Genomic DNA, 27,450 nt, shown 5'->3' with positions numbered 1-27,450 from the left:
TTACTCTCGTGCGTCTGGTTCTAGATACAACTTATTGGCGCGAGTAGTGATTACCTTTCCTTTAATTCTACTATCCCTGACAGTCTATTTATTTAATCAGTGGTGCATTCAGATACAGATACAAACATCATTAATGTCACGAGAAATAATCTTTGTTGTCCCAGAAATAATAAATAAAATAAGGAGTTATTCAGAGTCAAGAGGTGCTAGCTAATTAATCACACAGATCTTCAGAACTTTTATGTCAAGAGCCATGTAACCTTTTTCATGTTGAAAGCCATGAAACCTTTCTGGAAGAGACCCATACCGCCCCTTAAATAGCCGTAGGATTATGGAGACCACAACAAATACATGATTTAAAACTTTGAGATTACACTTCACATTATTTTATTTTCAGGTGTGCTGAATCACATCATCAGTCCGCGTGAGCGTCAGTTCGTGTGCAGAGTGGATTACGAAAATCCAGAATTAATGCTCCCTATCAACAAGTCTGTCCCCAGAATAGTGACCCTGACTGCGAAAGATGTCAAGGGTATGCCTATCTACAAAGAAATGCGTGATGGGGATGATGATAAATTACGAGTTGATGTGATGGATATTGCGGAATTCTGCAGTGGAAAGTACTTGTTCCTGGTCCAGTACTTAGATTGGAAGCAAGAATACAGTAGTCCCTTGGGAATCATCATAGGAAAACTGCCACAAAAGGATACCGTGGATGCCAGTATGGAAATTTTGTTTGCGGAGCATGGAATCAGGAAGTCTTTCGACGAGGAAAGCAAACAACAAGTTCTGTCAAAGTTTCCAACGACTTGGTCAGTACCAGCTGAGGAGTATCAAAGTCGTAAGAAAATTGAAGGAGCGTTCACAATCGATCCGGAAATGTCTAAGGATCTCGATGATGCTCTTACTGTGGAACAGCTTCCGGAGTCTGTTTATCGGATAGGGGTTCACATAGCAGACGTCAGTTACTTTGTGAAAGAAGGCACCCCATTGGATAAAGATGCCTTGTTTCGCTGCACGTCATACTACCCTGGTTTCGGCTACGGAAGCGTACCAATGCTTCCTCCTGCGCTCAGTGAAAATCATTGCAGCCTTCTTCCTGGAAAAGATCGTCTGTCCTTATCGGTGTTCCTAGATCTATCAGAGGAAGGAAAACTGCTTGGACTGCCGGAAATAAAGCGCACCATCGTCAGATCTTGCTGTAGGCTGAGCTACGGGGAAGCCCAGAAGGTTATTGATGGCCATCACACTTCTACCGAGCAGATACCAAATGATACTGCCAGAAAGATTCAAGCCCTGAGTTTACTTGCGCAAAAGAGGAGGGTAATGCGGCTGAAAGATGCTGCATTTGATCATTGGTCTGACATTGGTAATGATCCTGAAAGCTTTAAAGCCCACGAAATGGTGGAGGAAATGATGATTCTTGCTAACGAACAAGTAGCAAACTACCTTTCCACAGACATCCCGGACGCAGCACCTCTGCGAACACAGCTACCACCTAAAGAACATAGACTGAACGATTGGGTCCGACAGTACGGACAATTCGTTAACTTTTCTCTTTACCTTCGTGGCTTCTACTCAGAAGAAACCCTTCAGAAAATAACTGCTGATGCTGAATGCTCAAAATCAAGAGAATTTAAAGTACAACAGTCTGTTTGGTCCGATATCTGTGATGCTGCAATGCTTGAAGACCACACCAAACTGCAATTTTTGATTTGCAACGAGAGACATCATCCTCAGCTGGCTGTGGCGAATTCGCATTTTCAAAGAATTCAGCCCAAATCTCAATACGTCTGCAAAGGAGATCTGTCGGAGGAAAACGTTGTCCATTTCTCTATGGGAATCCCTTTCTACACTCACTTCACGTCACCCATACGCCGCTATGTAGATATCCAAGTACACCGACTTGTTTTGGATTTAATCACGACAGGTGGCAAGACAAAAGAGGTATCGAAGGACCAAGTGGCCAAAGTCTGTCGGCGCTCCACTTTTGCCCAAGCCAACTCCAGAAGGTTTGAGAAAGGATGTAATAAGGTCCATACAGCTGCGAAACTCAGGGAACAAAGTCAAGAAACCAAAGCAGTTATTGCCTTAATCGAGGATCGAGCAATTAGTTTGGAGATCTTAAACCAGGAATTCAACCATCTATCAGCAACACAGAGGAAACTTAAACTTAGTAGCCTCAACCCACTTGAATTCAGAATTGCTATCAATGAAGATGTTTCAGAAATAGTATTGACGTGGAAACAAAGACTGTACATAGCACCAAGGAAAGGCCATGTAAAGAAACGCAAAGCTGAAAAGGAGGAAGTGAAGAAACTCTTATCCCAAGGAATGGTAGACAAAGAAGAAGTATTGGACCTCTCAGCGGAGAATTGGCGGCAGATTTTGGAAGCAATGAAAGATGCAGACTACAGCAGACTCAGAAAATTGATTGCGAAGACCGATAGAGATCGTCAGATACCTCGACGTAATAATTCCAGCGCCACCAACACTGGAAGTTCTAGACCAGATAAGAAGGACAACATGGGCCATTTCTATGAGAAACGCTTGACTCTGAAGACGTTTGACGTTGTAAACATTCAACTTTCCGCTCACATGACACATGGATTTCTTCATCCCGAAGTTCAGCTCTTTAAGATCAATCCTAGCGTGCATATTTGTATTGAGCACAGGGAAAATCCGACAAAATGTTTTGCAACGTTATTGCGGTCCCAAGCATCTCGGGTGAGGTATTCTAGTGTAGACAACTACTTTCACGCTTGGAAACCAGTTCTTGCAATGGAAGCAGCAACTGGAGCCGTCGATGAGAACGACGAGTTCACCATACACAACCTGGATGTACAGTGGACAAAGACTGACTCAAAAGGAGACGTTAAAGGCTCGTTTAGTCTACTGGAAGAATATTGCACCATTCGTCAAATTGAGTTCCATGTGGGAGATTTTGTTTGCGTTCGCGTACAAGAAGACCAGCATATGAAAGCAAATCATTCGGCATCCTTTGCAGCTGGCCATGGTACCGAAAGAGGCATCCTAAGAGTGAGTAAAGGTTGCTTACTAGCGTAAAATTATCCAAGGGGCCATCTCTTTGATTACAGTTCTTATTGGCTTTTAACTTTTCGCCGGCTGTCACAACTAAAATGAGCTACATATCAATTGTAATTATCTGTGGTTCTCTCTGTCCATTACATATGTGGAATTTCGTTGTTTTTTTCTTTTTAGTATTTTTTTGCTAAGAGAGGGAGAAAGAGAGAGAGAGAGTAATTGTGGCTTCCATTATTTACGTGTTTATTGTTGTATCATTTGTAGCCCAGCGTCACTCAACATTTGTCATCTGATCGGTCTCTTAAAATGTCGGCGTTGAAGAGCAACTCTCGTTACAAATCCAGCGGCGATTGCTCCAGCTTTTGGGTAGGTCACTGTATCATCCACAAAGTTAAGAAGTCAAATGAAGAACCTGACACTTTGGAAGTAACAATTGACCTTCACCAATCATCATCAGACTTTCCCGAGGGTCTAACTACAGGAGATTGCCATCGCATTACCTTGAACGTTATTCACAGATCACTTGTACACAGGTACTCATCTTTTTGTCATGAGATAACTTTAGAGTATTTTCTTGTAACCTGAGTTCTCCTAATGAGTGGGTTTTCTTTCTTGCATACAAGTTACAAACTGTTTCCGACTAAACTTGACCATGTTTCTCCACAGACGAATGTTCTCAGCATTATGTGAACTGCCAAGTGCGTCTCAGTTAGTTCATGCCATCTGCATGGGACATGACCCAGAACAAGGTAGTGATTAGTGCAATGCAAGTTACAGTTCTTCTATCATCACTATAAGTGGACATCTAGTTGGTATGATCCCCTACAAACCTTTAAAGGGTAGAACTTTCTTATCTTTCTCCCTGAAAATGATATCTGTTGCTTAAAGAAAATTTTGATAAGTTGAGAAGTGCATTTCTCACTGAAAAGTAAAAACAATATTTTAGGCGAATATTACAGGGTATATTGAAGAGTGCATGCCATTGTTTGATGAAGGTTTAGGCTATAGCCCACGATCTGCAGACCATTGCATTTGTTATCTTCGCATTGATATTCTGATGGCACAAGCCATTAGCTTACTGGAGAATTTGCGAAATGTTATGGCATTAAATTCGTGCTATACACCTGCCATGTTTACTTATCCAAGACCGAGTAAAATGTATTGAAAAAAAATGACGTTAGTAATGATAATAATCGTCGTCACCATCTACATCATTAGCCTGAGAACAGGCTCCCAAGTGGGGTGTAGAGTAAAGATAAAAAATCGAGCTCGAAGATGGGCCGGGAAAGAAAGGGAGAGAGCCTGTAGACATTATTTGGATGCCGCCGTTCCGCCCCCTTGTAATAAACCTGTGAGTAATATGTCAACAAGGTAATTTCATGTCAATCATTCCGCTCGACCGTGCCGGATTTAAAAATAACATTATTCATTGGGGAAATTCTTGAGCTGGCCTAACTGCAAAAGAAAGCCTGTAGACTCCGTTTCCAACTCTTTGAGAACAAGAAATTGCTTGTTACTCATAGGCAGCAAACTCGAAGAGATTCGCCGACCGTACAATCGCCAACTGATGTACCACCTTCAGTGAAGACTTCTCGGCCTCCAGAGCCGAGTGAAAACGTTTTAAGTCCTAAGGTAGATAGCTCCTCAACCTTGTCCTTCACCAATGGCCTGACAATTACAACCGTAAAACATTCAAAGTTTTACATTTCTTTTAACACCCAAGGAAGCAACTGGAAGATAAAACTCTCGTCGAAAGCAGTCGGTAAATATTTCCATTGTAGAAAAATCTTCAGCTGTTTAATAAACGCAGTGATTTGTGGAAAAGATTTGCTCGATTTACGCCTCTCCAAACAGCAAGCCGAAAGAATCTTCACAATCAGTATGCCAATGTACACTGCGCGATATTTAAACGATTCAATGTGTCAATGTTTTTTGCAAAGCTCCCAACAATCATCTATCTAACCAAACAGGTCATGATACCAGGATCTAGTATCACAGAACAGCGGCATTCAAAGAATGTCCACAGGCTCCCTTTCGTTCTCTCTTGGCCTCATACTGCACTCCGTTCGCCCAGCTCGCCAATTTTTCTTTTCGCCCTATACCCAACTTGGAAGCCTGTTTGCAGACTAAATCATGATCTTCGTCGTCATCGTCAGCATCATCATTATCGTTTTCATTATCATTATCACTATCATTACTGTCATGATTTTTAATGAGGATCCTTCCAACATTAAAATTTAATCATACTTTTACCCACATGTAGCTAGTAATAGAAGCGCAGGAAAAAGAAAAAAACAAATTTACAAATATCATACTGAACAAGATTTTTGTAATATTTAAGATTATGGAAGCAATAAAATATGGGAGATATCGAAATTGAATAAAAAATGTATTGGTGAGATATAAACGTGGAAAAGGTCTCACTACAAGAAATTGAACAGATAAAAATACCCGGTAAAATGGCCTTCTACTCCATGTAACATAATTGACTTAAATAATTTGATCCTGTTGGATGCTGTATTTCATCTTATTTCTCTTTCAAGACGGAACTTACTGACCAGTCGTTCAGTATTTTGAGATCCAAGAGGATGCTCACTGACTTAAAGGGCCCTAGTCAGCCACACCGTTGTTATTGTTTATAGGCGAGAGTTTGGCTATTATATTTTATTCGGAGCCTGTCGAAATGAACGAAATCACTGTGAAACTACTTAAGATAATGAAACATACTTTCAGGAACACAACTTGCGGTGAAGCAATAAGATTTCACTTCACCATGCAATATCAATAATTTCAATGGCATCGAAAAAGGCGGAGGCTGACTAGGGTTCTTTTAAGGACTGGGCGGTTGCCATGCAGTTCTACTTTCAGAAAACGAGCAAAGACGCAGAGAATAACGCATTAAAAATAGTTTTAGTGTTTGTTCCTGTGGTGGTTGTTGTGGTATTGTTTAGCAGATCAAGACGGGATCATTAATTTTAACTTATTTCAATGCACACATTGAAGTCATTCATGGCCAATTTATCAGATGCTTTGCTTCCTATCTAGTAAACTCTCGATAAATCTTGCCTCGCGTCTTCGCTGTGTTCCACTGAAATATTTGCATTGCTGGTAGCAAAAATGTATTATATAACGAGTGCAATAGCAAGCTTTAGCATTATTTCCTTTTATATAATAAGCATGAACATGCTTGCCTTGGTACCACTTTCAAATATTTTGAAATCTGAATAAGCTGATTTACACCTGTTCTCCTTCGTTAAGGAGACTTTGGAGACCCTCCTGCTACCAATTTGTCAATTGTCCATAAACATCCCAGGTGTGGGTTCAAACCATTAAATCAGTATCAGGAGAAAGCTGTTAGAGAGGCGCTTGTCAAGCCTTTTACCCTTGTTCAGGGTCCTCCTGGTAAGTAAACAATCAACCAGGGACGAGTGGCATAAAACTTAACGGCGGGCGTAATTGCTTTCGTCAGACGTTAAAATACTGAATGTGACTGGGCTGAAGGTCTGGCGTTAGCACTTACGCCCGACGTTAAATTTTATGCAACTCGCCCCAGATGCTGTAATTTACTCTGACCGATACGAAACGGAGATTGCTCCAATTGCAATTCACTGTAAGTAAATCATAGATTTTTTTAATTAGATCATATATCGCTACCCTTAATCAAGCAAAAGACCATTACAATCAGGTTGAATCACTGGTATAATGGAAATAGCGCTGGGGTTGACCGTGTTTACTGTCGATAAAACAATCAAAGAGAAAGACTCGGGCCCACACGATTCCCCAGACAGATGTAAGGCCGTCTCCCTTCATAATAGTTATAACAGGGAACTTTCTCAGAAGATATCTACTAAAAGTTTCCCTAAAAAGGCATCTTGAATACTGTTGCACCTCGCTTGCCTTATAGAGGCAAGTCAAATGAATTATCCCTGGTTAAATTTCCATTGTCATCTTGGCACCTTTTAACTAAATTGTATCATGTGATCCATTGATTTTCCAAAGGTACTGGCAAGACTGTAGCAGGTGTGCACATGGCATACTGGTTTACGAAACGAAATAAGCAATTACAGCCACAAGACGAAGACTCAGCCCAGGAGCCTAACACACCACCACAAGTCATCTACTGCGGACCTTCCAACAAGTCCGTGGACGTCGTAGCTCGTTAGTAACAAAAATAAAGCATTCCTTAAGACCAGTTGGGATTACGTTTTAGCCATATTTAGCTGACTAAATAATGTCCTTGGTATCGACAGAGGTAAACAACGACTAGCCTCTTGTCTCCCGCGTGGATTGCATCGAACCGGTTGAAACTTGCATGCGCGTACATTACTCTCCTCGTATGAGGAAACCGTTATTTTCTCTTGTGGGTTTGGTGCATAAATAAAGCATCTTACGATAAGTAGGAGGTTTCTTCAGTCGTTTCCTGCATTCCAAATAATTATTTTGGCCTCTGGTTGCGTTCCTATCCTAAATTTACGTTTTCAGTCAAGAGATCTAATGCATCCCTTGTTCCGTAGGATTTTTCTGACTGTTGAAATCCCTCAGCTAATTTTCTTAAGATTCTTTATGCAGCCAGTCCCAGGTCGCCGCCGTAAAAAGTCAATATTAAGCATTATTCGTATTAGAGAATATTGCTGACAAACTGGTAGCCCGGGGAAATACAGATCTCGGGCTGATTCAGTCGCTGAGTGCCAATCTGAAATTTTAAAATCCTCTCTCTGAGAAAGCCGGCTCCGTCACTGAACATTGACTCCTTTGAACATTGAATGTTCTAGGCATTGGCTAGAGGGAGTCTCTCTGGAAGCTAGGTCGGGACTTTTTTAGGGCTTAAGTTAAAAATCTAAAAAGAAAAGTACCAATTAAAATAGCATTAAAAATAAACTCTTTGTTTAGCTAGGTAATTTATAACTCTTGTTTTTTTTTTTTTTCGTTGAAGATAAAATGCTACAGATTCCTGGCATCAAGATCCTCCGTGTTTATGGTGATCGGATCGAAGAAGAAGAATTTCCTATTCCAAACAAACGTAAACCTCTCAAAAATGCAGCTGAAGATGAGGTTAAAACATTGGATGAGGGACTGAAAGCCATCTCATTACATCACGTCATTCGAGGAGAGGAGTGTCCGTTTGCCTCTGAGCTACGCGATTATGAACACAAATTTGCTGAAAACCGAAGACAGGATGTGGAGACCGATGCCTCAGACGTGAAAGAATACTGCAAAGTTAGACATCATTTAAGTTAAGCCTTTATCGTTTAATGGTTGACTCCTTACTGAGCCCTCAGTTTATAATGGCCTTTTGTAAATTGCAACCAGCAATGAAGAATATCAGTGTTGAAAACAAGACAAAACTGATAGGTAGCATACAAAACTGATAGGAAGCATCCTTAATGTAGTCAGGGACTCATAGATGGGTTGTTGATTAACAATCAGGGTCCAGATTCAAGGAGATGTCATAAGTTTACATCTATCCTAAGTACCGTTTCTTGGCAAAAGTATATAGTTGGAATTAAAAGAGCCTATCGTAAAAGAACAATACCTAAAAAGGAAATGCCGGTATAAAAGGGTCCTGGCCTATCCATTCTAACTTTCAGTTGTCAATCAACCACTACAGCGTAAAAAAATGACAAACAACATGCGTCTACGACCCTTACTGATAAAACTGGGTTAGTTTTCGGAATAAACACTGTTATGCAATAAACTGAATTAGAAACCGATGTCTTATATTGCTGTGGTAATGTAATGAACTTTTGAGGGACTATTTTTCAGAGGATGCTTGAGTCAATAATTTACACGTCTGAACAGCGCGTAAACTTGCATTTCACACTCAAAAAGCTGTGAAAGGAAGGAACGGTGCGCCCTTTTATAGCGGAACTTTTTGTTTGAGATACATCTCAGCTTACGAGGGCTTCGTGTATCTGGACCCAGGCTCAGCATAAGTCACTGATTATTGCCAATAAGTCGTTGGGCTACAAGGGCTACAAGTCGTTGAGTCATAGTTCGTTGAATCGAATAGGTTCTCACAATCGTTTATTACATTACCTACGATACTAACCTCATAGCCACTCTATCGACAAAAAAAAAATGAACGTCTAGAATATCAAAATCAATTTGAACTATTTATCCCTTAGCCTCTCTCGCCCAGCTTATTAAAATTGGAATGCTTTAGGAACAGGAGGCTGAAACTTGGTAATTTTTTTATTATTATTACCATTTACTGTTTAGTTAATCGGAGAAGCCGAAACATGGGCACTACAGTCGTTAGGAGTCCAGATCATTTTATGCACATGCGTAACAGCAGGCGGTCCCAGGATAACCATGTCCTGCAAGGACATCCGGCAATGCATTGTGGATGAATGTGGAATGTGCTTGGAACTTGAATCACTAGTGCCGATCATAAGCTCAAAGGCGCGCCAAGTTGTTCTGATTGGTGACCACAAACAGCTGCAGCCCATTATTCTAGATCGCATGGCAAAAACACTTGGTTTGGGCATCTCCATGTTCGAAAGGCTTTCGAGACGAGCTATGATGCTGGAGATACAGTACAGAATGGTAAGGTGAAATATTTGCATCTCATGGAAAATTAACTTTGCACGAATCCTACTTAAACGTTCAAATTGGGTGTAGACTCCTTCAGTATAATTCACCAGATTCATCCTCTGACTTGTGGTGGACTAAAACAAAGAAGAAAATGGTCGCCTACTCGCCAAGGTGCTGCTGAAGCTTTTCCTTTCCTGTAAACCTAATGTCATTAATTTTTGCTTGTGTCTTTAAAAGAGCATCAGCAACAACTAAAAACGTAATAGCTAGAGATGGACACCACTGAAAATTAACTAAGCTGGCGACTATTCATCCTTTTCAATAGATACTCGATCATGATTACTTGTTGGAGAACTACAGACAATTAAAATGTACTTGTTCACAAACATGTTTTTTTTGGCCACGTCAACTTCCAACTTCTTATATCGATTGAGTGTGTCATTGTTAAAAATAAGATGAGTATCAGAACCTGATTTTACTGCATACTCTTTTATATTTATTTTTAGCATGATGAAATCTGCAAATTTCCCTCAAATTACTTTTATGAGGGTAGACTCAAGACGGATCCATCTGTCCCAAAATCCGACCCTCGTCTTCAGTCCTTCTGGCCCGCGCAAGCATCGCAACCAGGCACGAACCTTCCTATAGCATTCTGCCACGTCGAGGGGGAAGAGGAGACCAGTGCTATTAAAACATCACATAGCAATGAACAGTCGAAGGCAAACATGAAAGAAGTCAGGAAAGTGGTAGGTTATTTAAACCAGACTCTGAAACTCTTCTGTAAATCAGTGTGTTTCATAGCCTTTATCCCTTGCTTAATAACAAGTGCGGTTAAGGGTCCATTAAAATATCTCGTTGCTAAGCTATACGGTTGCTACCCAAGTGCAATTTCACTTCCGGTCACCCAAAATTTTTCGGGCACTTTTTTCGGCGCAGGCCCATCGCCGATTCAAGTCGCCGGTACCTCTTTTTTTACTTCGTTGCAACAAACACAAGAAAAACTTCTCGTTTACATTTCTATTGATTAAAACATGTGAGTCGTGCCTTCAGTTTTGAACCTTCAGTGTTTTGCTTGAAAATGTCATCCACGCACGGACGTAAACAGAAAGCCGTAGCGATTGCTGCATGTCGATGGGGAAATCTCGAAAAGGTGACAGTACAAGATTTCCAGTGTCAGGTTGGGATTCGAAATCTCAAAGATGCGGAGACACAAACTGAAATAGTATTGCGCTATCATCACCTGCAAAGAAAACTCTTTGTCCGCGGCCTTTTTGACCGCTCCGAAACTCCCTGACGTCATTTGCGATAAAACTGTGCGACCCTGTGAACCTGTGTCCGTGAACTTCCCTACAGAACCTGAGATACTCCACTGTTTAGATAAAACACAAATAAATGAAGCTATCGAGGCCACTTTAACCACTATCCCAAGACAGCGTGGAGCAGCAGACGGTGAGCAAGGAGGATTGTAAATTATCCTTGAAAGCAGCTCTACCTACATCAAGAATGCTAACCACTCAATAGAAAACCTGACTGATAATGGTGAGCTCGAAACTTGTGATGGACAACGTCTCCTTACAACATCAACCTCGCTTGAGAACCTAGTTAACGGTAATTTATTTAGTTATCTACAACACTGTGACTGTGAAAAAAAAACTGAATTCGAATTTTGTTCGGTAAAACAAAACACAGTTGAAGAGTTCGAGTTCGAGTGTAGTCGATGTGGGAAAAAAATCAACTTGAAAAGTAAAATTCCTGTCGTTAAAGCCACAACTCATCCAAGATCTGCAATACGTAATCTCGTTGCTCTTTTAGTCCTTGTCAATGGGCAATATTTCAAAGATTACCACAAAATTCTGGGACTCTCGGTCTCGATCACGTCAGTTCCACTCAGTGGATCCATATTATTGTATCGATTGCGCCGTTCGTAAAAAGGATCGCCGACTGGAGCGTTCAAGAAGCAAGAACTGAAGCAGTTTGACGCGGAGATAAGTCATCATTGCACATTCAGTTCGACGGCTTTTATCTGACTCGCAGCCACTACTCTAATAACAGCTCAACTACCGTCCACGATGCAAAGACTGGCAAAATTATTGCGTACTCACACCGAACAAAACACGGTTAAGGTACTTACTGGGAAGGAACAAGCAGTGGAGCAGCCTGGCCAACGATGCTTAGGCACCAGGCCGCTAAAATTTCGCTCACCACTTCCGGCACTGCGAAAAAAGAACTTTTCTCCTCGAGAGATAATTGTAGTTGTTGGACTTTAAAACCATTCGAAAGAACATCATATTTTCTCGGAATTCAAGCATGGGTTTTGCGACAAAATGAAAAACAAAAAAAATATGCGCAGAAGAGCGGTCAAAGAAGCACAATTTCCATTCTAATTTTTTGTAATAAATATTAAAAAGTTACACTGGTTGAAAGGTATTAAAAAGATCTTAATGTTCCTGTAAGATCCCCTGAACAACTTTGAACCATCAATCCAATTCACCGTCGAAAGAGAAACTAACCAAGAAATAGCCTTTCTTGACGTGTCTGTTTGTCGACAAGATAACGGTCAACTTGCAAATAAGGTCTATCGCAAGTCCACCCACACGGAAAGATATCTCGCGTTTGAGTCACATTACCCGATCGCACACAAGAAGGCTTTTGTGGAGTCGTTGACCAACCGCGCTAATGATATTTTGACCACCAGTGATTATCGAGCTAAAGAGTTAAAACAAGTTACCCTCGCGCTGTTGGCGAATGGCTCAGCAGTCTGCAGGAGCCGCGCCGGAAGACAAAAAGACTTTCTGTGTCTTGCCCTACGTTCAGGGAACAACGGAACCGATCCAGCGGGTTTTGAACAATTATAATATCAAAGTCGCTTTAAAACTACACCAGACCATTGGTAACCTATTCCTAAACCTAACTCATCTCCTTTTATACGTGAGAGGTGAGACCGCTGAGATTAGCACTTTATTCTCAGCGTTCTCTTTCTCTCACATACTATTGAGATTGGGCACCGACAGTCTCTTTGTTAAAGTGTGTCCTAAAGACCCAAATCGCACGACCACGAAGCATTCCCGTTCTCAGGATCCCAAACTCAAGGTACCCCTTCCTAAAAAACGCATAAAGTGTACTAACAAAATCCATTAAAGTTGGGAAGTGTGCGGAAAAGCGGATACAAAGTTCTTCAGACGGTTGAGTTCCGTGTAAATCTCTGTTTGGGCTGACGTCGCGGAACAGTCTGCGGACAGCAAATGAGAGGGGCTGCCAAAACGAAGCACCTCCGCTAGTTTCATTTAGTAAAGGGCAGTCTCTTTGTTGTTCCATCCTACATGAGACATTATGTCTGCCAACTGGGAGCCAGATAATGCTAATGTTATAGCTGAGCCCGAACGAAAGCTGTGTAACGTATCTCCGTCGTCGATTCGAGCTTCTCTCAAATACAGCTTCAAACGGGCTTCTGCTGATGAGCTTGTAAATAGTTTGTTCACAATATGGCCTTGAGGATTAGTCGGTCGAAACAGGTAGCCGTTTGTCACGGAAACCCGTAACTCGGAGGCTACGGCTACATAAGTTTCAATCGCCTTAACTGGACATAACTCAGGGTTAGGGTGTCTCCGAATCTCAAAGACGTTGGAGGCGCCATCTCTGAGGGTTTTTCCCCATACGTGATTGAACAACAGCCCATCGTCCTGGGGAAACGCAGGATCTCTTCTGTTCTCACCATGCCAAGATCTGAACCACGATCACCACTAAAGAATAATGCCTTGAAGAACGCCTGGTCTCGAGCTAACACAAACAGACCAGAAGAATTAAGCGAGGGCTCCGCAATTTTCCGACTCCAAAAACGGGCCAGAAGCAACAATTTGGACAGAAATAGGGGAAAGGCTTGCTTTGGTGAGATGCAGGCGCGTAATTGTTCCTCAGTTGATGCTTTAAGATATTTTTGCACTTCAAGAGAAGCGGCAGGATTACCCCAAACCTAGCATGGAGTTCCACTCTCCGCAGCGTCCGATTTCCTTAAATATGGGTCTTAGCCTTCCTATGTAGGAGTCGATTGTTTTGAATTCTAGGCGTTTAGGACATTCACACTTGGTTGCACTTTGAAGGTGGGAGTCGGGGCACCCATTTTTATGTACTACCGTTTAGCCATACCGGTCTTTCCAGACCAAGAAGCGAGTGATGTCAATAGAGCTTGCTGAAAGGATGGTTTTACTATTCGGAAGGGACGTCAAGAATGTTTCAAACTCTGACCGAAGCGAGCACTTCAGCTTTGAGTATGACGACTGAAGGGAGGCATTTTTTAGTTGTTCTAAACGGTTATCTATGGCTTGAGGGTCGACTGAGCCCTTAGAACTCGGGACATCTTGGGAGACCGTTTTTCTCCGGTAGCCGCACAATTGGCAGAAAAGTAACAGATCGTCATTGGGGTAACCGCACGAAGGACATGACACAGCTGGCACAAGCGCTCGCACGGCTGAAAGCAGATCCTAAGGAATATGAAAAAAGAAAGCAGTTCTTATTCTTTTATTTGTCATGTACATTCATTTGAATTTGGATAGTAGGAAGTGATGGACCAAAATAAAAGGGAGAAAAGGCCTACGTGAAGGCAGTTAAATATCCTTTGTTCGGCCAGTGCACTAGCAAAGAGCTATCACCTGATCACTTGCTTATCCAAGGCGGAACACCCAGAGATCCCAAGGGATAGGCCAATTATTTGAAAACCCATCCTTAGAGGGCGTGAGGAGTGCTCCAACGGATCAGTCGACGGCTAAAAGGTATCGCGAAGAACATGTAGACGTTAATAGAGGCCACCAAAAACGCCTTGGGCATACATCGGGAGCCACGATGGTGTAGGATAATTGTAGGCTTCTCATATACTTGATAACATGAGGTATTAGGCAAATCGGTGGGAAGACGTATGGGTTCTTAAATGGAGACACATCGTAGAGATCGGGCGACTGCGCGAACACGTTCACTCCCAGGGACCCCGGGAGAGGATTCTCAGAGAAGAACGGCAATAAAGCACCCGACAAGTCGGATTGGGCGTTTGAGGGAAGAGCCATGAGATCGACAGAGTGCCCATTTTCGCCGCCATATAACTCTTGTACTGCTATCCAGAGGGATGGGGACAATTTGGCATCTTGGAGGCTAAGGCGACGTGAGGGGGAGTCGGCTTGGTTCTGAGAACTAGGTACAAAGGTAAGGTGCAAATCGATATTGAGTTTCGTCAATGTGACGAACAATTTCTTCAAGGCATCTGAAAGCAAATGAGAACGAGAGCCCTGCCGATTCCATGAACGGACGAACGGAGTCATGCTGTCGACGAAGGCGTCGACCCAAGAGTTTTTGATGGTATCAGCGAATGACTCAAGGACGTTATTAAGCGCCGAAGTCTCCTTAGTGACGATATCGGCTTGCATGGTTGAGGCGTCCCAGTAATCATAAACGTTCGCCTCAATGGCATTCGGGCTCAGTACACCTCCCCAAGCGAAGCGAGATGAGTTGGAGAAAAGCTTGACATGTGTGTGCTTCTCAGAGCGCCAGGGAAGAACACCGTCCCAGGTCTCAAGGAAAAGCCAGTGTTCAATTTCATTCCGTAGAGCTGCAGACATCTTTACAGGTCGCGAAGAGTGAGAGGCGCGAGACACAGCTAAGTTAATTTCATCAACATAAAGCCTTGCGCCTGGAACTGCCAGGCTCATGGACACGCATTTGCCGCTGAGCCTTTGCAGAGTTGATAGATCTAAGGTATCGTCAGGCAACGTATCTTTGACGAGACGAAGAAACTTTTTGTGGGGCAGCAAAGTAAATGCAGGTCGTTCCGAATCGATAACGAAACCAAGGTATGGCATTTGCTTTTTAGGGGCGAGTTTAGACTTCGCCAGGCCGATGAAATAGCCAAGGGAAGTTAAGAAGTAGCACGTGACGAAAATACCCGCGACAGCGAGAGCAAGATTCACTTCATCCCTTGAGGAAAGGGCTTCACAGGTGCCTGGTAAAATGCCGCCAGGGAAGGACAGTAGACCATTATGGCCGTCGTCAATGTACAATGAAGAGGGAATGTTCCATGAACGAAGTCTATGTGACGCGACAAGACCACTCGTATGGTATATATATGCAGAGGATTTTCAACCAAAAGGAATTCATTCACTCACAAAGTACCAGCCTCCCCACTGGAAACCAAAGTAAGTTCGACTGCTGGGGTGAAGTTTGATGTGGTCGTATCCTGACTTCTCGTCACACACTGTCTGGTAGAAGCCTTTATCAACATACTTAGACAAATGTTGGACGCTATCCAAGGCAAACGGACGGTCTTCGATCCAGAGATAAAGAAATCTATCGTCGTTACAGAGACGCGGCTTGATAGGCTCTACAGTAACAGGCATGACGAGGTGAGGTGGGGTGCATTCTCCGACTTAACCCCACAAAGAAATAGCACCGGAACGCAAAATGTCCAGGAGCGCATCAGATACAAACGAGGCAAAAGGTTTGCAAGATAGGTGATTGGGGAAAATACGAGGAGGTGGACTACTGCAATCGTAATTTTTCCCTTTGTAGCTACCTTTAAACGGTCTAAAAAGCTTCGTTACGTCTACACCGTTAATAATCCAAGCACGGACTTCGGAGAAGCGCTTATCGCGCATATCATCTAATAATGCATTCCATTGTGGTGCATGGCGATGGAGTTCCCCTGCTCGGAAGGTAACTGGATCGCGGAAAACAAGGCGAGACATTTCTGCAAATGAATTTCCTTGTAACACCAGGTTGATATCCTGATCAGAGATATGGACATTGTTTGCCATCCCCTGGGCCTCATCAATAACAGATCCATCGATGCTTATCCACTGCAATTTATTTACACTAACTGTGGTAGGCGTTAAACCAGGACACTTTTCCCAGTCGTGAAAGCAAGGGTTCGCAAGCTAGGATGAAAAGGAAAAGAAAAATTGAAAATTATGAGGGCCCAAGACATGGCAAACTCAGCCCCGGTAATCCGAGAAGGAAAGTGAGCTTCCCTTTGAGAATGCCACCCGAGGAGAAAAAGGTGTGATAGAAAGAGATAATTTGTCCCTACATTTATTGAAAAGATACTTTACGTATTTCTAAAATTTAAACTCCTTTGAATATGTCCACTAACAAAAACGATATAAAAAATGACTTATAAAGAAAAGTTTAACCTGGGGAGGGGGGGGGGGGGGGTTAGAATGTATAAGATAAAACAGACGTTGTAATGGTGTTTATTTAACTTTAAGAGTACCCAAAACTCATACAAAATGGTGGATCGGGTAGGTCCTGTCTAGGCTGGTCGAGGCTGGTTGAGACCTGGACTGCCTGAGGGAAAATAGCGGGTCGTCGTCGGAAACCGCTTCCAACATTGTGTAGACTTGTGGCCGGGGGTTCCGCACCTATAGCAGGTCACTTGTGGGTTGGAAGGCGAAAACCTCTGGTTACCTCTAGCTTGTGTGCGAAAGTATGGGGCAGGGCGTTTAACTTTGAAGATGGTGTCGAAGATCCTAGTAAACTCCTTATCTGCCAGAAGGGCCAGGAAGTAAGCTTTAAATTGCTCTCTAGGCACATGGATTTTCTCCCTGAGGGTGGTTGCCATGATGTCATAGCTCGCCGCTTTGGCATCGCCAGTAGTCTTCGCCATAGAGACGAGCTCTTCTGCCAGGCGCAAAGCTTCATATTTGTTGAAGTCCTCTAATCTACGACTACCAAAGTGGGTTATGCGGTTTATTAATGCTTGTACGGGGGCTTACCGGATCTAGGCAGAGGCTAAGTACTCTCACAGAGTCCCCGACATTTGCAATTAATGATTTTCAAGTTAGCCAGGTCACTACTGCAAAATCACTTGGAGTGCCCATCGATGACAGACTTGATTGGAGTGGCCATATGAGAAAGTAACAAAGAAAGTCGCTTCTGGTATTGGGACCATAAAATGAATAAGGCACCTGGTCCCTCAGGCGACCTTACAACTAATATATCAAGCTTTAATACAGCCATACTTTGATTATTGCAACATTGTTTGGGGAAACTGTTGGAAAACCTTACGGAATAACGTTCAAAACCTACAAAACAGAGCAGCCCGTGTTTTGACTTACTCAAGCTATGACGTAGATGCTGGTCACCTTTTCAAACTTCTAGGGTGGAAAAAACCTAGCTTGCCAGCAACAATTTCAAAGAGCTACGATGGTTTACAGGTCTCTGCACGGGTTGGCTCCAAACTATCTTAGTTCTAAATTTGAAAGGCGAGAAATCGCATATAACCTAAGGGACTGAAAATAAACTCAACGTTCCATTACCGCGCACAAACTGTTACAAAAACAGCTTCAGCTATAGTGGCGCCATTCTCTGGAACAGTCTTCCTTGTAACTTAAGGGAAGCAGAGTCCCTTGGGCAATTTAAACGATTACTCAAAGAACTGTAAGGCACGGCATTCGTGGAAAGCAGCTTTTTTATTTAAATATTTTTATTATATTAGTATTAGGTATTTTTAAAGCTGACGAATTTTGTACCGTGGATAAATAAAGATTATCATATCATATCATCATATCATATCCCCTGAGAATTCTCTAAAAACCTAATCCTCTCTTGTAAGGCCTAAATGAGGAAATGAAATAGATAGAGTCAAATGGTGGATTTCAAGTGTTCGTTACCAAACATCTCCGTCATAGTGTAAAAGAAACATTGGCAATCTATTGTCAATTGCCATCTTTTCCTTACTGCTCTGAGGCGATACAAAATATTTCTAAATGGTTACATTATGTCAGTTCACAAGCCCGGTAAAGTGGCAGCACATCTTTTGTTCCAACATGGTCGGTAAATCAAAGATAACAACACAAAACAAAAGGAAAATAAAAAAATTCAAGTAGAACAACGTGGTTCAAGAAGCAGGCAGGAATGGCAAATTAAGACAATTCAAAAATAAAGAGTGAAGATACGACAAGGATCACACAAAAATAATAACTAGCTCTCTGCTGGAGTATGTTTCGAAGTAAACAAAAATTTAAAACCTCTAGAAGCAAAACAAGAATTCGAATACTCGCTTCCCAAAAGAAACGTGTAAAGCTATACTTTATATGATACAAAAAAGGACATAACATGATTGGAAAACAAATTTAAAAGTGCCCGCAAAGCGAGTAAGCTACACAAAATCAAAAGGCTAACGCGGAATATGATTCAACTGAAAATCAACCTCAAGTTGCCCGCAAAGCTACACAGCTATCTGTTTAAAGCAGGGCATAATATAGCTCGAAACAAACCTTTATGCGCCCACAGAGGTTATGCTACACGCTCTCAACGAGGCATAACATCAACTACAGAAAGTCAACTTCACGTTGCCCGCAAAGCTAGAAAGCTATACGTCTAGAGGCTGAGCATAACATAACTAAAAAACAAACTTCAAACCGCCTGCAAAGTAACTAAGCGACACGTTATGAGCAGGGCATAACATCAAATAGAAAGTCAACCTCACGTTGCCCGCAAAGCTGAAAAGTTACATGTTTTGAAGCAGGGCACAACATGAATTGGAAACAAACTTAAAACTGCCCGCAAAGCAACTAAGCTACACGTTATCAGCGGGGCATAAAACAATTGGAAAGTCAACTTAAAATTGCCCGCAAAGCTAGAGAGCTATACGTTTTGAAGCGGGGCATAACATGAACGGAAAACAAACTTAAAGCCGCAATGGGAATACCAATTGCAAGAACACGTGTGCGATACTAGAGTAAGAAGAAACATTGAACAAACCTCCAAAGTGACCTCTTCTCCCGCGGCGTTTTGAGGGTTTGGATTTGCAGGTTCCTGTTGGTTTTGTGGAGGCGGAGGCTGCGGCGGCTGGACAACAGCAGCCGCTTGAGCGGCTCGAAGGTTTTCGTCTACCGGGACTTGTACATCTTGGTCAGCCATTTTGAACTAACCTCTTCGCTAGATCGACAGAATGGCATTGCTCATTTTGTCTCATCTCCTTTTATACGTGAGAGGTGAGACCGCTGAGAATAGCAGTCGAACAAACACATCCCAAGAGATCTGCACTCGCCAAACATTGTTTACAATCTGGTCGCACTATCTCGTGGGAATCGTCTACAATACTACGTGCCAGCTCAAATTGGTGAACCCGACGCCTTTTGGAAGCATGGGAAATCAACACGTGCAAAGATTCACTCAATCGCGATGACGGCATGTACCTGCCCCAAGAGTACAGGGCCTTGACTTTATTGGACAAAAACTAACTCTCTAATATATTCCCTTTTTACTAGCTGTTATTGTATAGAAAATGCGGAAAAAAGGTTTAAGTCATTTAATTAAAATGCATTTTTCTGTTTCTGGTCGCGTGACACTGGGCGTGGTCCGATGACGTCATAAGCTGGACGATATTTGCCCCTTATGGGTATTGCCCAAATTTGATCCAATAGGCATTTTCATGATGGCGTCATTTGACTACAACTACCATAATTCATTTTGTTTTCCTTTTCAAATTCAAATTTTCTAATCCCAGTGGAGAGCAAAGAACAATAGCTCTAATTAGCATGAGAAAACAAAAAACTGAAGGATTCTGGTAGTTGTAGTCAAATGACGCCATAGTGAAAATGTCCTATTGAAACATACACGTGCAGAGTTATAGCATATAAGACGCTATTCGGTTGATAGCAGCCAAGATATAATGACAAAATTCCGTTTAAAGACTATCAGAATGCAAAGAAACTATCCACGGACATTTTCACAAGTAGATGGCCAAGATAAAGGGGGGTTCAAATTTGAAAACGTTGGGCCGACGTTTTCAAGTTTCGCTCTCGTAACGCATTAAAAATCGCCGGTTGTACTATATTTTGGTCCAACCATTCGTCTTAGAATCACTATTAATATTTCTTTAAATTGGCGGTTTAGAAATTAATTAAAACAGTGTTTAAAGTTTAAATTTAGTGAATTTTGGCCAAAAATCATGATAGCTCCCATTATACTGCCCCTTTAATGGGCCCTAAAAGAATCTGAAAGAACGGTAGACATGCACCTTTCTGCTGAAGTTACTTTGAAACATGCAATCCTTAAAACTTGTTTTTTTTTTAAGAGATATGTTGGTCTCGTGAGTCCGATGTTCTAGACAAATAGCAAACACCTTAACAAAAGCCTTTTACTGCTCTCGCGAGTTACACATCTGGTCCTCTGTCGGCTGTGTATCAACTATAACTATGAACTTCAGCATGTTCATATCTGTGGGCAGTTGTTGGTTTTCTGAGGTTAAGCATATTTTGACACTCCTTTTTGAGCGGCTCCTTTGTATTGTCCCGCAGCTAGGTGTTGAAGACTGGAGTTATTTCCCAAGTGTACTTATAGTCGTGAGGAGGTGATCTCTTGATCACCTTAAAGAAATGGAGTGCCTGTCTGTATGTCTTCTCGCAACCGCAAATATTTCAAAAATATATATCTGGATGTTCAAATGACGTGATGTTCTAGCTAACAACTTTTATTTTTTCGCCAACTTCAGGTACATGTGGTGAGATGCTTGCTGAAAAAAGGCGTAGTCCCTGCCAACGTCGTTGTCTTGTCACCGTATAGAGAACAGCGAAGCAGAATAGAGACTGCGTTTAAAGGATATGACAATTTCAAAGACATCCGTGTTATAACAATCGCTAAAAGCCAAGGTAACGAATCATTATCTTGGCAACATCACATTTGAATGGTAATTTGCGCGTGGTTCATTATGATAGTTATCTTGTTACGGTAAAACTTTATTTTTGGCCAAATGCGAGGCCTACAGGGCCGAGACGCCGAGAAATTATATCTCACCAACATAGGCAAGTCGAACGTTCGAGACCGCCCCAAGCCCCCACTTACCTGAATGTTTGGATCTGCCACTGTATTCTGTTACATTCAGACACTACAAGGACTTAAGCATTAATTTTAGTCCTCTGTTCTGAGTGTTCAGTAAGCATCAACTGGAGCTAGGCCACTAAGACAGTAATCTTTCTTAGCCACTAACATGTGAATGCTCAGACAAACACCTGATCCTTTCTGGTTAATTTTAGGGAGTGAATGGGATTACGTCATCTTATCCTTGGTTCGCTCCACGAAGAAAGAGGAGCTTGACCCAGACCTCTCTCTAAGCTGGCTTCGAGAACATCTGGGTTTTCTAACCGATGAACATCAGATGAATGTGGGACTCACACGAGCAAAAAAGGGACTCTGTGTGATTGGTAAGCAGTAGATATCAAAAACATAAACTCTATATTTTAGTTTTGTCACATAACTTGGTCAGTATTGAATGGATTTTTTATGACCCTTTGCCGCCAAAATGGTCTTGAGGAAATACTTAATTTCAGGCTAAATGTATTAAATGTATTGACGCCTCGTAAGAACATTTGTCTTCACATATATGATTTTGTAGTCCCCATGCACGAGGTACTACAGAATAAGCTATAGTTTGGGATTACACCCTATGTGTAAAAAGACGACAGCTTTTTTATCTTTTCATCTGAATAAGAATCTTCCAGTATTCGAGATTTGATACATCAGATCATTCAACTGATAACTTAAGAAAATAACTTAAGAAAAAGTGAAAATTTCTACTTCTGCCTACCTTCGACTGTGACGATGTCACACAACAATACTGTTGGTTTCTAAGCGAAGAAACGACTTCCAAACAGGAAATTTTCTACAATGAACGACATCCCTTGGGGTTATCCAAAGTTGTCAAACGAAGCATGCCCAATCTGCTTCTTTCTGCAAGTTAGAGGTCATTCACAAGTTTTGATTCATTTGCGTGGTGACGCAGTTCGGTTCCATGTTTTTTGGGGTGAAGTCCTGGTACTGATAAAATACGACAAATTAAGCTCCCTATTATTCATATCGGAAAGTTATGATTTACATAAATGTGAAACCATTGCTCTGCTTATGTTAGTCAGTATTAAACATGCACTCTTTTTAGTTTTGCCGTTTTCGTTTTTGTGTCGTTTAGGCAACAAGAATCTGCTAAAACACCATCCCACGTGGCAGAGCTTGCTGGAATTCTACGAGGAGAAACACTGCTTGGTGAATGAATCTGACTGGCCTACGAATTAAAAACACTTTCCAGCAACTTATGAGCTGCCATGATGTGGCGATATTTTTGGTATATAACCAAGGGATAACATGTGGTTTTATAATTGCTTTTGTACTATTTTAATTTAAGGACGATTTAAGAATGGGGGACCCTAGTTAGAGATGTGGGTTGGCATCACAAAGTTCTGACTAAGAAGTTGCCAGAGTGGAACAGTTACAAAATATGTCGTGTAGATCATGTAAATATGGTGTTAAGCTCAGATATCGCAATGTTACAAGTTCGTGGTGTTTAAAAAATTTTAACCCTTATGATAATCCACCGAAAGCGTCGGACTTGAAGTTTTTAAATGTTTTGGGAAATATGGAGAGACTTAACAAAATTTCAACCTCATAATCTGCTGTTTTTATTGAATATATTATCATAGTTTTAACCCCTCTTGTAGACCACACAATAGTTTACGATGTTTTTTAATTAGAAAATCGATGTAGATAGTATAACTGATTTTTTCCACCTGTGTATACAAACTTTAAATTTGGGTAAGTTGCCGCGATCATGATTGTTATTTCTTGAGCGTCTTCATCCCTCTCAAGTTTCTTACCATAGCTTTTAATTTTAGCTTGCAATAACTCACTAGTAGCTGCTTGTCGGTATTTTTAACAGCACCATAGTCTAAGTGCAAGTATGAGTATGTCAGAATAAGAATAAACTTTATTTTAAGTGGTACACACTTTTAGTTATGGGTCAGTGCAACCCGCACCAGCTAGGCCCGTTCCAGAACCCACTCGTCATGTACCTCTGGAGCGACTTGGGAGCGACGATGGATTCCGACGGCGTTCTTTTGACCGCGTCTAATTCACCAAACCTCGCAGAAAACAAGTAAACAATTTTAAACGAGTCACAATAAAAGCTAGGAATTTTGCACAAACGTTTGGCCAATCTGGTTTATCGTTGTTTTGCGTTCTTCTCGCCAAATTTAGTACTATTCTGATTTAAATTTTTTTATTAATGCACCATTATCTGGGCATCCACTTACAAACCTAAGCTCCGCAGTTGTGTCATTGTACAAAAACGCGGTATCAGAATAGGCCACTTCCGAGTTGCTTTGGACCTCATTATGAAAACGAGGGTAAGTGCGAAGTTTTTAGTATGAAAATAAGTTTTCGTTCATATGCAAACAACAATAATTTTCATATGAAAAGCTATACAGTTAACCTCGCTTTCATAATGAGGTTCATAGCAACTCGGAAGAATAACAAGCATTCGCTTTCCTGGGACATAATACCTGTTCCTCGATAACCTCAGTTTTTTTTCCCTTTTGCTTCTGCGAACAGAAAACACGGATATGATGTCCACGAAAATCGGTGAAAATGTTCGCGCAAGTGAAGGGTTTATTTTATCAGCACTGAAGCCTTTGTTTCAATATTTGAAACAATATCAATCAACAGTTCTCGAAAAATCAGCAAAATTTTCCGAGAAATGATTCCAAAACAAATCATCGGTTTTATTCAGTCATGAATGTCGAGAAATATAAGATTTAGCAGAGATATAATGGGTCTTGTTCTTCACACTTGGAAAAAAAATCTGATTATTTGTTTGTTTACAACTAAGCGAAAAACGACCCTATATTCCTCGTGGCACTTCTTTACACGCATACGTCACCGTTACGAACTAAGGTCAGCGGATTAGCAAATTAACATATGGTTTTCCGACAATTCAGTTTCTTACAAATCTTTCTTTCATTCACGTCAGCACGGAAATTTCTTTTGCTTTCGGTGAACTGGAAACAAAGATCAATGCACAGGGCACGGAGGACATTCATAATCATTTCATCTTCTTATTTTCGTCGGGATCTTTCAACGATTTATGGAGTCAGTGAAACCTAATTTGGTAAGCCTTATAACTTATTTTTCAGACAATAGCTGAGTAAACAAACAATTTCGCTCTCGGTCGATTGCAAAGGAAAGAACCTCTCTTTGTAGCATTTAGGGACTAACGTAACCTTGATCGGAAATTTGGACACCAGATGCATCGGGATTTTAGTCTTTGTCGTGCCTTCAAGGACGGTGCCTACTAATACCGAAGTATTTTTGTTCGGTTTATGACTATGCGGGAAAAGCAGATCTTAGCAAGGCCTATTGGAATCCAAAAAGAAAATTGGGGGTAACCACGCATTTTTCAGAGATTATTAAGCAACAATATCTCTAAAAAGCGCCAAAATATAAAGCAATGTATGGGATTTTTTCCTAAATTGAAGCTTAATTTTCTCTGAAAAATGCATGGTTACCCCCAATTTTCTTTTGAGATGTCAAAGACATTTGGTAAGTTCTGCTTTTTCCGTATAGTTTTAAACCGCGCAAAAATATTCCTGTATTAGTAGGCACCACCCATAGGAAACCCGAGTCTCTCCCGATGCGCAGAACGTATGCGCAGTAACAATAGTAGGCACCGTCCTTAACACAATGTTGAGCCACGTTTAACATTCACTCGAATCGATATAGTTATCTCATTGTTCTGCAGCCTTTTGTTAATTTGTATCTTAAAAATGAAAATAAGCCTCCTGATCACGACATTTGCCATCTACGATTGATATATAATTAATTATTATATATTTGACCAAAATCGTGCTTTTCTCGCAATAGCATCACGTACCGATCGAATGCAATTGCTTCTCAGACAGTCAGCAAACGAAGGATGTCCAATTATATATTCATTGTTTTCTTTAAATAGGAAGACATGCATGACTGTGCGGATGAAAATCCCTATAATAGAAATGCATTTCGACACAATTCAGTGTCTAAGGGATCAACGTTATATCTTAAACTTTTTCTTCCGCATCAGTTAATTAAGGACAAAAGTTATTTCTTATGTTTACACCAGTGTTATGTTCCTGTCACGCCACGACTTGTTAATACAAATCCATTGGATTGTATTTCATCAAACAAACATCCACGCGGCCACTTCTGCCCTGTTTGAACGTTTTTGTATAATTCAGTTTGTCATGATCACCGGCCTAAATTATTATTCTTGGAAATATTTTTAAGCTTCTATTATATTTATATGTTTGAATATATCACTGTCAAATCTAACAACTCAATTTGCATTTGATTATATTAATCACGAGACAAAACAAAGTCCTCGAAATTTGATCTCAAATTTTATTTTCTTATGACTCGTTTGATCAGTCACATGAGTGCGACTGCCCACAAAATTTATTTTTGGCTTCAGTATATGGTAAGCAAAATTCGCAGGTTTAATTAATCCAGTCACTTTAAAGGATTTAATTCTTATCCTGGAATATATTGATTCATATTCATATACAATAATACGTTAGTTCGCATCTGGTGAAATCATCTTTTATTCACGAATACATTCAACCATTTTCACAGGGCATATTCATAGACATTCAAAAAGTATACATCTTATTCGATGGTTTTACATATAATAAGCAATTATTGGATGAGGTTGAGCATGATAGCGAGAATTATCAAGGCCGAGGTTTGTGTTATCTGCCGAAGCCGAAGGCTGAGGCGGATAACACAAACCGAGGCCTTGATAATTTCGCTATCATGCGAAAACCGAATCCAATAATTGTTTTATTATACAATTATAAATGTACAAGCGTTGAGACATTTCACAGAACAACAACAAAGTAAGCCACGCAATGACACGTTTCAGTGTAAACATCTTTATTAATGACAGCCGTGAATAACGTGTAAAGCGGAATTCAAAAGGTTTACAGAAAGGATTTAAGCTTAAAACATCTGAAAACGTTTCAGGAAAAACTGAATCGAACTGAAACTTTTGAACAAAATTCTAAAGTTAAGTTGTACGGTCTTATGAAAAATGTTCCCGATTTGCGTTTAATGAATGTTGACATTACAGTTGAAGAAATTAAAATTTTTCGTTATCTCTGAGTGAGAGTTCTGTACAATAAATTCCTCTTGAGAAAGGCTAATAACAGGAGATAACTGGTGCGGATTAATAGCCACTTCCTCACCTCTCACCTCGCACTCTGTCGTCAGGGTTTCCGACATTTTTCTCTTGGTTGAAATGTCAGTCCTGCTATAGCTCCGAATGCTGGATTCATTTCTGTGCCCGCTCACCGCCATGATATGCCTTGCTTCGAACCCGGACTTGTCCAGGATTGTAACCGCCGTTGCCCTGATCGAGTGATTGGTGTAAGACTTTGACAGTTTGGCTTCTCGAGAGATCCTTTTCATTTTTTCACCGAGCAAACGCTCTCCGACAACCATGTTATCGTACCACACTTGATCAGATATGCCGGCGTTTTTCTTCGGCCGCTGAAACAAAAATTCGTTTGAGGGATTCAGGTGCTGTATGTACCGTTCAAATGAAGCCACAGGACAGTGTGGTCCTGGTTTCTCGAACATCACGCCTCCTTCAAATCCTTCATCATTTTCTCGTCGGTTCTTTGTGAGTTCATCTGTTGTTTTGCACACATATTTTGCACCTTTGCCATCCGTGCTGAATGAAAAATCAGCTTTTTTGGGTTCACGAAGATTTTGCCTTCCTCGGCGACAAAAGTACAACATAACCTCGAAAAAAACTTTGTTTTGAAGCGTTTCCGGGCTGTTTTGGTTAAAAACATCGCTTTCGTACAGCTTTTTAAGATCTTCTTCGCAGATCGGTGGCTTTGGCGAGCCCTTGTCGTTTTAGTTCAACGCACTTGGCGCCAAAAACTTTGTTTGCCTCGGCAAATGCTGGATCGTTTATTATATCGAAGCCAAGAGTCGCCTTGAAGTGTCTGCCCAGTCCAAATCTCAGGCTGTTGAGAGTGCTTTTGGAATAAGAAGTTCCATCGACTTTTCTAGCTTCGGCAT

General features: G+C 41.2%; 4 protein-coding genes and 1 pseudogene across 9 annotated transcripts in view; 2 read left to right on the top strand and 3 right to left on the bottom strand.

The window, feature by feature from the left end:
• The window catches only part of LOC146461132 (uncharacterized), a 303,232-nt gene extending 282,183 nt beyond the window's left edge, over positions 1-21,049 (bottom strand). The window contains exon 1 of the mRNA XM_085087425.1: positions 11,234-21,049. Coding sequence (XP_084943551.1) covers positions 14,328-15,422 — 1,095 coding nt within the window. The 5' untranslated portion in view covers positions 15,423-21,049 and the 3' untranslated portion in view covers positions 11,234-14,327. The remainder of the gene's footprint in view (positions 1-11,233) is intronic.
• The window catches only part of LOC146461131 (3'-5' exoribonuclease HELZ2-like), a 92,543-nt gene extending 69,008 nt beyond the window's left edge, over positions 1-23,535 (top strand). For all 5 annotated transcript variants that reach the window (XM_085087405.1, XM_085087402.1, XM_085087406.1 and 2 more), the window contains 11 exons: positions 398-3,039; positions 3,310-3,578; positions 3,712-3,794; positions 6,304-6,447; positions 7,045-7,203; positions 7,979-8,262; positions 9,265-9,591; positions 10,086-10,325; positions 21,056-21,212; positions 21,597-21,764; positions 22,526-23,535. In XM_085087405.1, coding sequence (XP_084943531.1) covers positions 398-3,039; positions 3,310-3,578; positions 3,712-3,794; positions 6,304-6,447; positions 7,045-7,203; positions 7,979-8,262; positions 9,265-9,591; positions 10,086-10,325; positions 21,056-21,212; positions 21,597-21,764; positions 22,526-22,629 — 4,577 coding nt within the window. In that variant the 3' untranslated portion in view covers positions 22,630-23,535. The remainder of the gene's footprint in view (positions 1-397; positions 3,040-3,309; positions 3,579-3,711; positions 3,795-6,303; positions 6,448-7,044; positions 7,204-7,978; positions 8,263-9,264; positions 9,592-10,085; positions 10,326-21,055; positions 21,213-21,596; positions 21,765-22,525) is intronic.
• Positions 1-27,450, bottom strand: part of LOC146461128 (uncharacterized) — a 170,897-nt pseudogene that overhangs the window by 114,499 nt on the left and 28,948 nt on the right. The gene's annotated exons all lie outside the window — the stretch shown is intronic.
• The window catches only part of LOC146461127 (3'-5' exoribonuclease HELZ2-like), a 68,656-nt gene continuing 65,362 nt past the window's right edge, over positions 24,157-27,450 (top strand). Inside the window, exon 1 of the mRNA XM_085087414.1 lies at positions 24,157-24,496. The gene's annotated coding sequence lies outside the window, so the exon portion shown is untranslated. The remainder of the gene's footprint in view (positions 24,497-27,450) is intronic.
• The window catches only part of LOC146461130 (uncharacterized), a 2,155-nt gene continuing 193 nt past the window's right edge, over positions 25,489-27,450 (bottom strand). Inside the window, exons 1-3 of the mRNA XM_085087289.1 lie at positions 27,297-27,450; positions 26,607-27,094; positions 25,489-25,574 (exon numbers count right to left, since the gene is read on the bottom strand). The exon at positions 27,297-27,450 is cut by the window's right edge and continues 193 nt beyond it. Coding sequence (XP_084943415.1) covers positions 25,489-25,574; positions 26,607-27,094; positions 27,297-27,450 — 728 coding nt within the window. The remainder of the gene's footprint in view (positions 25,575-26,606; positions 27,095-27,296) is intronic.

Source organism: Pavona decussata, unplaced genomic scaffold, assembly GCF_977016875.1.
Source record: "Pavona decussata unplaced genomic scaffold, jaPavDecu1.1 SCAFFOLD_202, whole genome shotgun sequence".
NCBI lineage: Eukaryota > Metazoa > Cnidaria > Anthozoa > Scleractinia > Agariciidae > Pavona > Pavona decussata.
Note: the sequence above shows the minus strand (reverse complement) of the source record. Positions and strands in the feature narration are given on the sequence as shown.